The 14,312-nt window shown below is 45.4% G+C and overlaps 1 protein-coding gene and 1 pseudogene across 1 annotated transcript; one reads left to right on the top strand and one right to left on the bottom strand.

Moving 5' to 3' along the window:
- Nucleotides 1-8,738: 8,738 nt before the first annotated feature.
- LOC107159569 (heme oxygenase 1-like) lies at nucleotides 8,739-9,984 on the bottom strand. The gene has a single exon (XM_048796552.1). It carries the CDS (start codon nucleotides 9,937-9,939, stop codon nucleotides 9,178-9,180), a length of 762 nt encoding a protein of 253 aa, XP_048652509.1. The 5' UTR covers nucleotides 9,940-9,984; the 3' UTR covers nucleotides 8,739-9,177.
- A 1,609-nt stretch (nucleotides 9,985-11,593) lies between these two features.
- LOC107159574 lies at nucleotides 11,594-12,141 on the top strand (annotated as a pseudogene).
- Nucleotides 12,142-14,312: the final 2,171 nt, after the last annotated feature.

The following is a 14,312-nucleotide window of genomic DNA, read 5'->3' as shown; positions in this document are numbered from 1 at the left end:
TCTGAGTAGTCCTGGGTTTATATAGGTAAATGTTTAGCCAAGAAGCACCTAGACTCCCTTCGTGGACATGGCCAGATGGACACTTTCTGTGACCCCACTGCTGCTCCACACTGTTGTGCTACAGAGTCTGAATGAGTCCTAACCTGCGGATCCATGGTGACTTCGAAAGGCATAATGATTCACATCCTGTAACAGAACCTCTGAACAGGCCCAGGGTTTATAGGGGTATGCCTTCTGCCAAGAAGCACTTAAGCACCCTTTGGGGACACAGCCAGGTGGGTGCCTTACCTGACACCCCCCACTCTGGTCTGTCTTGTGGCATCAGCACAGGGTGGGATATGGGAAGAACACAGTGTAAACCTCCAGTCCTGGACTGTAGTATGATTTAAAAAGGCTACTCTGAGGATTTCAGGATTAAGCTGACAATGGCTGACTCTACACTCTCTGTGAGCTTGAATGGCCTGCTTTGAGTGGTGACTGGCCTCTGGAAGGAACCCTCCATGTCCCCACCATCAAAGCAGCTCACCACATTGTCACCAAAACTCCAGGCCACCCAGATCAGTTTCCTCACATAGATTCCTGGCTCCAGATTGCCTGGACTCTGCCCCATGGGTGCAGTTCTGCATCAGCTCCAAGGGCCAGTGTAGGGTTTTGTTAGCCAGAAACATGGCGACTCCAAAGCCCACCAAGGCCATCCATCAAGGGACTCCAAAGAGGAGCCACTGCCCCTGCCACCCTACATACCCACCACTCTGCCACCAGCTCCCAGTCAACTGGACTCACTGTCTGATACTCCACCACCATCTGACTCACTGGCCACAGTCCCCCTCTGCCAGAAGACCCTAGGCCAGAACCCATGGGGAGACAACCAAGGTACACTCAGAAGCCACAAGCCCTGCAGCTGTCCCTGCATGAGACCCTTGGGCCTCCACAGGTCAGTGCAGATGGCACCATTCAAGAAGGGCGCTCCATTTTCTACTATCAGCCCTTCAACACCACTGACCTCCTGAATTGGAAGCACCAAACCCCTCCGTACTCAGAAAAGCCCCAAGCACTCAGAGATCACCTGGAGTCAACCTTCCAAACCCATCGATGGACCTGTGGAGACTGCTGTCCCCTCCTCCTCACCCTCTTCAATACTGAGGAGAGAGGACACATTCTGACCAAAGCCCAGAAGGGGCTCCAAGAACAGGCCCCCGCACAAGAGGTAGATGCTGAGGCCTGGGCACGAAGGGCAGCCCCAGAGGAGGACCTGGCCTGGGACCACAACTCTGAAGAGGGACACAACCACCCAGAGCAGTACCAAACCATCCTCCTCCAAGCAGGAAAGCAACCCCCTATGTTGGGAAACCATGAGGAACATGCTTTCCAAGAGATTAAAATGCAATTAACCTCAGTGCCCACTCTTAGGTGGTCCAACATAACAATGGCATTCAACCTATTTGTGGCAGAGAAAAATGGAACTGCCCTTGGGGTCCTCACCTAGGAGTTTGGCCCCTTGCAGCAGCCAGTGGCTTATTTATTGAAACAACTGGACCTGGTAGCAACCAGATAGCCTCCATGCCTAAGAGCTCTGGCAGCCACTGTTATTTTAGTTCAGGAAGCCAACAAGCTGACCCTAGGACAGAATATCAATGTATAAGTCCCAAACACCAACTACTCTGATGGATTGCAAGGGATACTGATGGCTGACCAGCTCCCGGATGGCCCACCACCAATGACTATTATGTGAAAAACAGTATATAAAGCTAGAAACTATGCACACCCTAAACCCTGCATCATTCTTGCCAGTTGATCTGGGACCCGTGAGGGCCTGATAGATTAAGTCTACTCCAATTGACCCGATCTGACTGATCAGCCCCTGCAAAATCTGTACTTCACCCTGTTCACAGGCAGGAACAGCTTCATACAGGACAAAGAATGGCCAGATACCCAGTAGTCTCAGAGAGACATGTGGTGGAAGCAGGAGTGCTGCCTCAGGTGTGGTCAGCCCAACAGGCAGAGTTATGGGCACTGATCAGAGCCTTAGAGTATGCCACTGATCAGCAAGTCAACATTTACACTGATCTGAAATATGCTTTTACCACTCTACATGTGCATGGGGCCATCTGTAAGGAAAAAGGACTTCTGTCAGTAGGAAGTAAAGAAATAAAAAAAAAAAAAAACACACACAGAAGAAAGACTCCTGGAAGCAGTCTGGAAACTGGCTCTGGTAGCCATGATGTGCTGCCATGGGCACCAGAAAGGAATGCACCCTGTGAGCAGAGGAAATAGATGGCTGATCAGGTGGCCAAAGAAGTGGCTGTGTGTCAGGACATTGTCCCTAAGGCGGCCCAGACAGCTCAAATACTGCTGGCCCTAAGTCTCCCAGATTGCCCTAATTATACAGAGAAGAACTCGAATGGGCTGCCACACAGGGAGGACAAAAACACCAGAAGATGGTGAGTCTGCCAGATCACCTGATTTTCATCCCACAAGGTTTAGGATATCAGCACTATGAAATGGATTCACCCAGCGAAAACTAAATTGGACACTTTTCATACCAGGTACTTATAGGGAGCCATAGCCAGCGTCTAACTGGGGGGTTCCTCTTCCTGCCAACAGGGCATAAGATACCTGAGAACTTAAAGTCTAAAATAATTAGTGAAGAACAAAAGACAGAGAGTCAGAAGTATATTCACAAAAGCAGAGCCCCTGATACATCCAGTGCACACAAGAGCTAGAACTAGACAAAGGATAGATGACTCCCGTGGTTTATTTAAGGGGGTATATCTAAGACACAGATAAGGTTTCAAGGGCAGAGTCTTGCTTCCTAACGTCTTGCAGTCAGAAGGTTGATGGGCATCTTGGCAGGTTACACCCATCTCAAGTGCTGTGTGGGACATGGAAGAGCAGGATAGAAATTCACAATGTGTCAGGGCAGTTAACCAGAGGAAATATCCACTGGTCATTCCCAGACACCAGATGTTCCTATCCACCATGTGTTGTGGCACACATGCAGCCCATGGATGGCTTGCAACAGGTACTACTACTGTAACCGTACTCTGTGTAACCAAGTCAGCCAGAGTTGTGTACCTTGTGCCAAAAATAATGCTAACCTGAAGCCAGTCTGGCCTCCAGGGGTCCAGGCCTTTGGGACTTTACCTTTTGAAGTTAGAGATGGACTTTACAGAAATTAAACCAAGAAAGGGGTATCAATAGCTGTTGGTACTGCTGTGCACTTACTCAGGATGGGTGGAGGCCCTGCCCGCCTGGACAGAATGGACCTGAGAAGTGACTAAACTCTGTTAAGAGAAATCATTCCCAGATATGGCCTGCCCTTTTCCATCACTTCAGACAATGGTCCTGCCTTTATCATGGAAGTCATCCAGAGTCTCACCTGAATATTGGGAATCAATAGGAGCTAGCTACACACAGCCTACCTACCACAGAGTCCAGGTAAAGTTGAACATATGAACTGCACCCTAACTAACACCCTTGCTAAACTCTGTCAGGAAACAGGAGTTTCTTGGGTAGATCTCCTCCCTATAGCTCTCCTCCAGGTCTGCTCTACACATGGAAGCACACAATATTCCCCATTTGTAATAAGTAAACTAATGGGGGATCCTCATCAGGCAAGTGAGCTTAGCCTGTCCTGGCAGGTCCAAGCCCTAGGAAAGACCTTTCACCAGATATCTAGAAATGTCCAGGAGAGGGCCCCCTCTCACTTAGAAACCAGGTGCATCCCCACCAGCCCAGAGATTCTGTAGGGATTGAAAACTGGAAGAAGGACCCACTTCAACCCACCTGGGGGGCCACATTGTCATATTAACTTCTCCCACTGCCATTAAAGTTGCAGGAATAGGCCTATGGATACATCACTCTCGAGTTAGAAAGGTACCTACCACTGAGAAATCCACCACCTGGACATCTAAAGCCAACCCGAGAAACCCAATCAGATTGACACTCCAGAGACCACCCTGTGACAGCTCTGCCACAGCCATCCCAAATGTTAACCTGCCCACTAACAAGCCCTGAGCAAACTACAGCCCTGCTCTAGTTGCAAACCTGGGGGCTGACTGGTCAATACACAGCAGAATCTTGAGAAATTTGATGGGGAATGAAGGAGTGCAATGGTCATGATGTCTCCCTCTGCACTGGGACTAATGACATTAATTGCCTTGCTGTTTGCTGTAGGTGTGACTACAATAGCCCCAAACTACCAGAACCAGGTGTAGAGGGTTGTTCTGGTCCTTCAGAGTTACCAGTGGCTTAGCTTGGAGGACATGGTCAGAGGAGAGACCCCTTTAAGGGATTTATGGGGACATGAGAAGGGGGAAGATGTTCTGAGTAACTAGCCCAATCCTGGATACAAAATAAACTAAACACTGTTGTGCAAATTAGTGCCCAGGAAAGGGTCAGTTCCCCTCCCCTTTATAGTCAGCTCATCTTCATGGAACCTAATTAGCACCATCCACTCCTACCTTTTGGATGGTAAATGACTTCTCTAGGATATAAGAAGAGCCAGCTCTTCCCCTTATCTCACTCTGCTTCTGTAAACATTCTTCCTGGTTGAAACCCTGGGCACAACCATGTATCGTTTAGACTACAAAATTTGTGACACTAGGTAGCCTATAAATGTTGTGAAAAACTGGTGATGGGCACTCAGAATTTGGAGTCTGATCTCCTCTGGGCCTGCTGTCATAAAATGAAGTTTGGTTTCTCCTCTTCGAGTGCCTTTTGCTACTTCTTGCCTGATTCCTGCAACACTGTGATTTCTTAGTGTGGAAACAGTTCCTGCCAACTCATAGTTGCCTCATGTGTTTTTTCTTCCTTCTTATTTATATGGGTGATGGAAAGAGAATGCGACTGGTAGTGTAATAATGGACCATTTATAGCAAAGCCTTTGACTGAAACTCTATTAGGGAGCATATATGCAGAAAGAGAAAATTGATTTGCTAATATTTTGTGCAAAACACAGCGTACATTAAGTTAAGGTACTCAATTTTTAACATTTTTGAATTATAGATATAACATGTGCTCATGCGCAAGGTCTAGAAATTTCAGGATATGGTGAAATGTGAATCCCAGAAAATCCATCTACATAGAATTATACTCACAGTTATCATTTTGGTCTCTTCTAAGTTAGGCTTTTCTTTTTTTATTGTATTGTTTTATAAAGCAAATAACTTTATGCTTTGGACAGCCACAAGTGCCTTAGACAAGAGTATTGCACAAAGGAACCTGTGTAGCCTCCTGCTCAGAGGGTAATTTCTTTTTTTTCTCTAAGTGTTTTGTGTTTCCCCCGTAGATGCAATATGCTTGCCTCTCTCAGGATGCTTGTGGAGATGAGGATATGCGGGAGTCACAAAAGGAGAGCCTTATTTATTTTGAACATAAAGGCACATTCCCTCCATTCACCACCAGCTTGGTAAGTGAAGGCCTGTGTTTTCCACCTTGAATGCCAACTCTAGTCTTCCTGGTGGCTAAGCTGTTATTCAGGAGCATAAAGACCAGTCAGAAGAGGCAGATGGTAACCACTGACCAAAATTCACGTCAGTTAATACCCTGCTATATTGGTTCCCTCTTTTATGCAGCTGGTAGTGTAACAGGTAGCAATACCAAGTGGGATCCAGAACTGTGCTCAGTTCTTTTCATGTTTTAGCTCACTTAACCCTTTCAAGACCCACTGAGATGAGTATTTTTTTTCCAATACTGGAGATTGATCCCAGGGCTGCTGTAACATTGAGATACATCCTTGGCCTTTTTAAATGTTTTTATTTTGGGACAGGGTCTTGCTAAATTGCTAAGGCGGACCTCAAAGTTTTAATCCTCCTGCCTCAACCTCCCAAGTTGCTGGGATTACAGGTGTGCACTTGGCTGTCTGATTTTTAATGAGAAGAACTGCAGAGGTTAGAGGCTCAGAGCAAGGGAGGACTGTTCTGATCAGGAAAGATGGAATGGGACATAAACCTGGCCCCTCACTCAGGAGCTCCCAGCCTCAAGACGGGACGAGGGCCAGGAGCAGCAGCACTGTGCAGAGCTGCTCTTGTAGGCTGAGGACACTGGATTCTGGTGGGAAACTTGTGACAGACATTATGTGTTCCAGAAATTGAGGCCTATTATGCTCCTGTACTCAGCTTTGTGCTTGCTTCTTCTGACCACCCTCTGTGTATCAGTGGGAGGAAATAAAACCCATGGGTTCTGTCCATGATGTAAGATGGGTGAAGTTTAGAGCCTGGTTATGCAGAAACCTCTGGGTCAGGTCTCCAAGCTGGTGGCCTAACCCCCTCCTATTCCCAGTTTTACAGGCCACAGACCACAGACTGACAGTGTCACTTCCTCTGTGTGTCCTGGAAGCCTTGGTGGCTTGGTGGTCCACCCAGGGGTCCTGGGGTCCTCCCAAGGGCTGACTGCATTGCCTGGGAGACCTTGCTGCACTCTCAAGGAGAGGGTGTGGCCAACACCAGGGGGAGAGATGTGGGCATCCCATATAGTGCTACAGCCACTGTGACTGTGACAGGATAAGGTGCAGCTGCAGTTTGTGGTGGGGGACACAATGGTCTCCCAGTGTCAAGTCCCCTAAGGGTTCAAGTAAGAAAGTGAGTTTGCTCCATAGCATGAGGAAGATACAGACAGTTCTAGCCTAAGGGACTTTGGTGTGAAAGTGTGATGGATCTTAGGGGTTCAAGGAAATCCACCCTTCCTGTTCCCTCATCTGTGGGGCAGCCTGGCTCAGTGCACATTGCTGAGTGTGAGCAATATGAGAGGTCATGGTCCTCAGCAAATTGAAACATTTAGGATGGTGGTGGTGGTGGTGGGGGGGGTTCTTATGTCCCATTTACCCCAAGGATGCTGGGTTTGTGTGTTGGTGAAGGCTGTGCTGGGTCAGCCTTAGGCTGTGAAGATGGCCATGGAGGTAGGTGGCTCTGCACCCTCTCTTGATGTTGGGCAGGTGAGTCAGGTGAGGGAGTTGTGAGAAGGAGCTGCTCTTGCTTTTGCTGAGTGGTTGGAACCTGGATGTGCTGTGTCCCTCATCTGATTCATATTCCAGATCTTTCTTCTGTGGCTTCCTGGGCTGCCTGGGTGCTGCCTGTGACATGCATTTCCCTGTGTCTGTCACAGGAGGGCCTGGCTCAGGTTCTGGTTTTAACTGTTGTCCCCTCTTCCTCTTTCCCCAGTTCTCATACAGCCCAAATGTTTTTGCTACTAGTTCCTTATACATTCCTTCCATCTAAGTGTTGTCAAAACCTCGGTCTCTTTCTCTGATACCAATCCAATAACAAGGACACAGTTTTGAGAAAAAGGAAAAAAAAAGTTTTATTGTTTTGCTAGCAAAGGAGAAACACAAAGAACTCCAGTCCCAGAAGCTGTGATTCTGCCCATAAGCAGGAACAGGGGTTTTTAAAGAGGTGACCCAAAGTCTGAATTCCATATGTTCTCTTTTGGAGTTGACATTCACTTGTTAATTTGGCAGATAGTCGTTTCTGAGACTTTCTGGTACCACCCCCAATGTCTGGATTACTTCATTCTTATGGTGGATGTGTGCTCAGGGACAGCTAACTCTGCCTAGGATGGGGAAGAAAGGTAATCCTGTTTCCCCTGAGATTAGAGAGGGGGAGAGATTAGGGAGGAGCAGGGAGAGAAGAAGAGAAAAATGTCCATTTTAAAAATCAGTTACAAGAGGAGGGGTTATGAGGGTAGGAAAGATGGTGGAATGATATGGACACCATTACCCAAGGTACATGTATGATTGCATGAATTGTGTGTCTCTACACCATGCACAACCAGAGACTTGAGATGTTGTGTTCCATTTGTGTATGATGAATTGAAATGCATTCTGCTGTCATGTACAACTAAGTAGAACAAATTAAAAAATTAGTAAGTATTTAAAAAAAGTTGCAATGGCAGAGCAGCAAGGGCTATATTCAAAGCATAAAGTAGACTACTGTTACACAGGTACTAACTGGGCCCAAAAGATCAGAGAATATGAAGTATGCTCAGGGTGGTATGGCCATCTTTGTCCAATCCTGATTGTAATATTGGCAGGAAGTTTATTTAGCTTTTAAAAAGATTTGTATACTTTGCAATGTGGAGAAGAAAAAAGAAAACAAGTTTTCTAAAAGAAATACTCTAAGAAAATAGAAGGGATAGTTTTCTTCCCTCTTTTACCAAGAGAATTAAACTTTTATTTTGTATTTTACTGTGGATTTGCCCATACAATATTCTACCATGAGATACTAGTTCCCTCCCTCTACTCCCCACTTGTGGGTATTCCTGAGTCCTGGCCAAAGTCAGGTGTGTGCAGAGAACTTCCTCAAGTAGAATTTGTGCAAAGGGACATCAAGGACAAGTTACCAGTCTGAGCAGTTGCTTTTGCCTATACTTGTCCCAGTCAGTTCGGTTGAGGAATGCAATGTAAAACCTGATTATGGATGATTCAGATAAATATGTTGATGTCCACATTCTGTTGGCCCAGGGGGCTGTACTGTACTTCTCTTAACTCCCCATCCTTGAGTACCTAAATCCTTCCAGTTGGCAGGTTTGATCTCTATGATTTATCCGCATCACCTGATAGAATAGTTAGCAGGAGCCAGGTACGGTGGTGCACGTCTGTAATCCCAGCAACCTCAGGAGGCTGAGGCAGGAGAATCATGAGTTCAAAGCCAGCCTCAGCAACTTAGAAAAGCCCTAAGCAACTTAGTGAGACCCTGTCTCTAAATAAAACATTTTTTAAAAGAGCCCGGGATGTGGCTCAGTGATAAAGCTCCCCTGGATTCAACCCCTGTTACCAACCAAAATAAATAAATAAGTAGTTGTCAGGATGTCAGGAATCAGATTTTCTTTGTAAATTAGTGACATATTTTATTAATGATTTTGTACCCTTAATAATTGATAAGTAAAGGTCACGTCCTGGAAAAATGTAAATTGATGTTACATTTTTCTATACTCCTAATGATGGTTAAGGAAATGTCACTTCTTGGCAAAGTTTTGAAATTGTATAATCAATGACGTATTCTGAATCCATAATGATGAGAAAAATTGCAATAAAAGATGACCCAGAGAAAGCTGCATTAGTGCTCTCTCTCTGGAGATTGCTGCAATGGAACGACTCCTGTCTCATCCTTTTCGCCAACGCCACTCATCCTTCAGGACTCCCTGAACCCTGCTAGGGCAGACCCTGGCACTTCATCCCTTTCAATGGGAGCCCAGGAGGTCCTCACCTTGCACCTGGCTGCTGGCATGGGGGTGAAGGCCTGCCGTCTGTGAGGGGCGCTGGTCCTCGGGGTCTTGGGTCAGCAGCTCCTGCAACTCCTCAAACAGCTGAATGTTGAGCAGGAATGCGGTCTTGGCTTCTTCAATGACCTTTTGCCTGACCTCGGGGGTCATCTCCAGAGTGTTCATGCGTGAGCGGTAGAGCTGCTTGAACTTGTTGGCGCTGGCGATGTTGGGGAAGGTGAAGAAGGCCAGGCCCTCTCCGGAGCTGGGCAGGTCCAGGGCCTTCTGCACAATCTTCTTGAGGATCTGGCCCCCGGACAGGTCACCCAGGTAGCGGGTGTAGGCGTGGGCCACCAGTAGCTCGGGCTCCCTGCGCCCCACCTGCTGCAGCCGATCCACATACCGGTGCGTGGCTGCTGTGTAGGGTACAGCCTCCTGCCAGCGTGGCCCGTACCAGAAGGCCATGTCCTGCTCCAGTGCGGCCCTGCGGTGCAGTTCCTCGGGGAAGTAGAGTGGGGCAAAGACGGGGTCGTCCTTGTTGCGCTCGATCTCCTCCTCCAGGGCCACGTAGACGTGGTACAGGGATGCCATCACCAGCTTGAAGCCCTTTCGGGTCACCTGGCCCTTCTGGAAGTTCCTCATGAACTCGGCATTCTCTGCCTGGGTGTGCACCTCCATGGTGGCCTCCTTCAAGGAGTCGGACAGGTCCTGGGGTAAGCTGTGGCACTGCGGGTGGTCCATGGCCGGGGCTGGCTGGCTGGCGCGGGTGGCTCTGGTGGCGGCGGAGGAGCAGGCAGTGGCTGTCAGGAATCAGATTTTTTGTTAAGGAAAATTAGTGCATGGTGATATTAGAGAAGGTGGGAAGAATATGAGAAACATATGTAACTGCAGTATACAATTTGAATCATCTCCTATAGATCCCTCTGGATTTGCATATAACCCTTCAGCCCACAGTGCTGATTCCACTAATATAGTGTGTAGGTTGCTCATTGGTACTGGGTTGCCCGCTGCATACCTGTATTCGGGTTGATGTTCTGAGCTTCCCTTGCCCGTTTTCCTTAACACAGAGACCTGTTCACTGCTTCTGGTCTTTTTGAAAAAACAACCGTGGACTGTATCCAGTGATGACTAATGGAATTCCTGGGTTTTTCCAATCTCTCTCCCCATCAGTCATACATAGTTGCCTTACACAGTGTTGGAAATCCTGTTGTAGATTCCACTCTAGTTCCAGTTTGGGCTGGTTGAGCAGTCAGAGTGCTGATATATGGAGTGTGAAGGGCAATTTCAGGCAGAAACCAAGCACCTCAGCTTCTCCAAAGTCCAGATCGGATTGATCTGGGAACCTGGAATTAGAGGCATGCGTGGAAGCTCCCATAATTACAGACAAATGCTCCCCACCAAATGGTTTTAGATTTTATTTTTTAAATTTATATATTTATGTTTTGGGGGTACTGAGCATCAAATCCAGGGTGTTTTACCACTGAATTACATCCCCAAACATTTTTTTTTTAAATTTTGAGACAGGGTCTTGCTAAATTGCTCAGGTTGGCCTTGAACTTGCCATTCTCCCATTTCAGCCTTCTAAGTCACTGGGATTACAGGTGTGCACACCCATGCCCCATGAATTTTTATATTTTAGAACTCAACTACAGGATAATACTTGTACATGGAGGAATGAGCAATGCCTTTCACTGCCTATATACTGTTATTTTACTTTGATTCTTCAATTTATATGTAGTATTGGCATTCTACATAGCATCATATGTAGCACTGGGAATTTTTAAAGTTAACATTTAGTCTATAGGTTTTTAAAATTTTACAGCATGGTAGCAGTCCTACAAGAATCATGAACTTCACTTGGAGCATGTTGACTCAAGGACTGGCCCTGTGACATCAGCTATTTATATTTATGAATAGGAGTTGACTTTGGGCTACTGTGTGTTTTGGGATGAGCTCAGAGTTTGGGTTGTTTTAATGGTCTATGATACATTCTTTTGTGCTTCTTCAAGAGATGTTTTTAAATGTTTTCCTCATAGGGCATGTCAAAAGCCATCTAGTACATTTTTGTTCTTACATGATGAGGGCAGTAGTCTCAGGCTGACTAATCTGTCCAGTAGGAGTTTTTTCTCTGAGATCTTCCCATACTCTTCTGTTTTCTGTGTGACTCAATCAGTCCTCTGGCCATAGCTACTTGGTTTGGTACTTTTCACCTTACCCTAGTTGAGCCAGCTGCGCTTATGAGGTCCAGAGTGATAACCTGCAGTCTCATTAATACCCTTTCATGCATAGAATGTAGTTTAGAAGACCTCCTAGTAGGTTCTCCTAAGCTATGCTCATTTCTATCTTTAAAACATATTTGCTCCCTTCTGTAAGGAGCCTGAGATGATCTGTGAAAATGGTTTACTACTCTCTTGCTCCAAAAAAACCCATGAAATCATGCAAATCAAGAGGTTCAAATCTACATGTTCACTTTAGGACCATTCATGAAACTGTGCCAGCCATCAAGGGTATGCATATTTGAAAAGCCACCAAGAACCTGAAAGATGTCACTTTAAAGAAGCAATATTTTACAGTCCAGGCTTACAATGGTGGAGTTGGGAGGTGTGCCTAGGCCAAACATTGGGGTGGACACAGGTTGGTGGCCCAAAAAGTGTGCTGAATTTGTGCTACACATGCTGAAAAATGCAGAATAATACTGAACTTAAGAGTTTAGACATAGATTCTCTGCTCATTGAACATATCCAGGTAAACAAAGCACACAGGATGCACCACTGTACTTATAGACCTCATGATCAGATTAACCCATATGAGTTCCCTCGCTACATACAGATGATCCTCACTGAAAAGCAACAATTTATTCCTAAACCAGAAGAAAAAGTTGCACAGAAGAAAAAGATACCCCAGGAGAAACTGAAGAAATAAAAACTGATGGCACAGGAATAAATTCAGCATAAAATAATTGCAAATAAAAGTTTAAAAAAACACGTTTGTCACTTTGATTTCTTGCATTTTGCAAAATATTTGTATTCTTCCAATAAATGTTCGAGAAGATCCCACCTGTAGGTTTTTATTATTCACAATGCATGATCAAAGAGGCTGTGTGTCTGCCACATGAATGAACCAACAGAGCTCAGTTCAGTCTGGTGCATTGAGGACAGAGGCTTGGGGGCAGAGGTATGAAGTTTCCTGGCCATGTAGAAGTTTTCTTTTTTGTTTATGGAAGTACTCCCCCAAAGGTAGTAGATCTATCACCTCCTTGTGAGAAATGACTCTTCTGGTTCACTTCTTAAAAGCCACAAATACAAGCTGGGTATAGTAGCAAAGGCCTATAATCCCAGTGGCTCAGGAGGCTGAGGCAGAAGAATCACAAGTACAAAGCCAGCCTCAGCAATTAGTGAGGCTCTAAGTGACTTAGTGAGACTCTATCTCAAAATAAAAAATAAAAAGGGCTGGGGGTGTAGCTCAGTGGTAAAGTGCCCTTGGGTTCAATCCACAGTACCAAACCAAACCAAACCAAACAAAACAAAAAAATCTTAGGACACTTGCATTGCATTCTTGATTCCTTGCAACTGAGGCATCATTTATTACATATCAGTAGGTCTTATAAAGTTTTTGTAATAGCAGAATTTCATTAAATGGATAGAAGGGTTTGGTTTTTACTTGGCATTGATTTTTCTTTAAATATATCAGTATAGTTTCCACTGTTTGTATACAATTTCCAGATAACTAAAATCACCTGTCCTCTGTGCAGCTTACCTTGGGTTAAACATTTCATCAAATAGCCTTATCATTGTGGTCATTGAAATCCACCCCCACAGAAAAGGATACTGTGGCAGTCTGTCCTGCCTATAGCTGTGCTACTGTAGGTGTCTGGGCATGGGTCTGTCCATGTGATTTCAGAAAGATCTTGGCTGCAGATGTCATCAACTATCTTCTTGCCACTCAGTGTGTAGAGGGGCCCAAGCTGCCATGTCTCCCTCTTGCTGAGAGGTTCACCAGTGTGCAGACTTAAATCACTTCTCTTTTTCTCCATTTGTATCTGGAATTTTATTTATATGACTTTTATTATCCTCTCTTGCGTTTCAGAATGAGTCTCACGTTAGGCTGTGAGCCTCTCCCAACTAGCTACACTCACCCATGTCTCCAGCCATTATTGTGTCCTATAGTGTGAGCCCCTCTCCTGAGAAATTCTCTAAAATGTTGTTCTGGGCTGTGATGAGGTTTGAAGGGACTGAGGGGTTATAGAACAGATGGCCAGTGACATTTGGGTTATTATCATTGTTATGGTTTAGATGTGAGGTGTTCCTCAAAAGCCCACATGTGAGACAATGCAAGAAGGTTCAGAGGAGAAATGATTGGGTTATAAGAGTCTTAACCCAATCAGTGAATTAATGCCCTGACAGGGATTAACTGAGTGGCCCAATGCTAAAACTAAATATTCAAGGTCATGAGTTTAATGGCCTACTGGACACAGGAGCTGACCTTAGCATCATCTCTTGTCAAGAATGGCCAAGCTGGAGTTCTGGATATCAGCTGTTATGGATTTGGGTCAAATCATCTTCTTTTCGATCTGTAGAAATTGTTTTAGTTAATCTCTCTGGAATCCAAATGGGCTGCTGTTCTCCCTGTGGAAAAACACAAACAGACCCCCGACTCCAGACAATCACTGGGTCAGGACCTTTCCATTGTCCTGTTAGAATATCTTTCCAAAGTACTTTAGGCTTATGTACATTTTTTGGATACATATGCCTTTCCGCAGCACTAAGTCCTGATGAATCCAAATTTAAAAAGTTTAGAGTAAAAAGCGTTATTTTAAGTTTATCTTTGGGGGATATATACCCCCTTCCAATTCCCTCTTTTTGCTTTAATAAGTATGTTTTAATAGTTTGATGAGCTCTTTCAACTATGCCTTGTCCCTGTGGATTGTATGGGATTCCTGTTATATGAGTAATACCAAATGATGAGCAAAATTGTTTAAAAGAGGTAGAGGTATAGCCAGGACCATTATCGGTTTTTAACTGTTTAGGAACGCCCACAGTGGCAAAATTTTGTAAGCAATGAGCTATAACATCTTTAGTTTTTTCTCCGGCATGAAGGGAGCCCATCAAAAATCC

The sequence above is a fragment of the Marmota marmota genome, unplaced genomic scaffold, assembly GCF_001458135.2.
Source record: "Marmota marmota marmota unplaced genomic scaffold, marMar, whole genome shotgun sequence".
In the NCBI taxonomy this organism is placed as follows: domain Eukaryota; kingdom Metazoa; phylum Chordata; class Mammalia; order Rodentia; family Sciuridae; genus Marmota; species Marmota marmota.
Note: the sequence above shows the minus strand (reverse complement) of the source record. Positions and strands in the feature narration are given on the sequence as shown.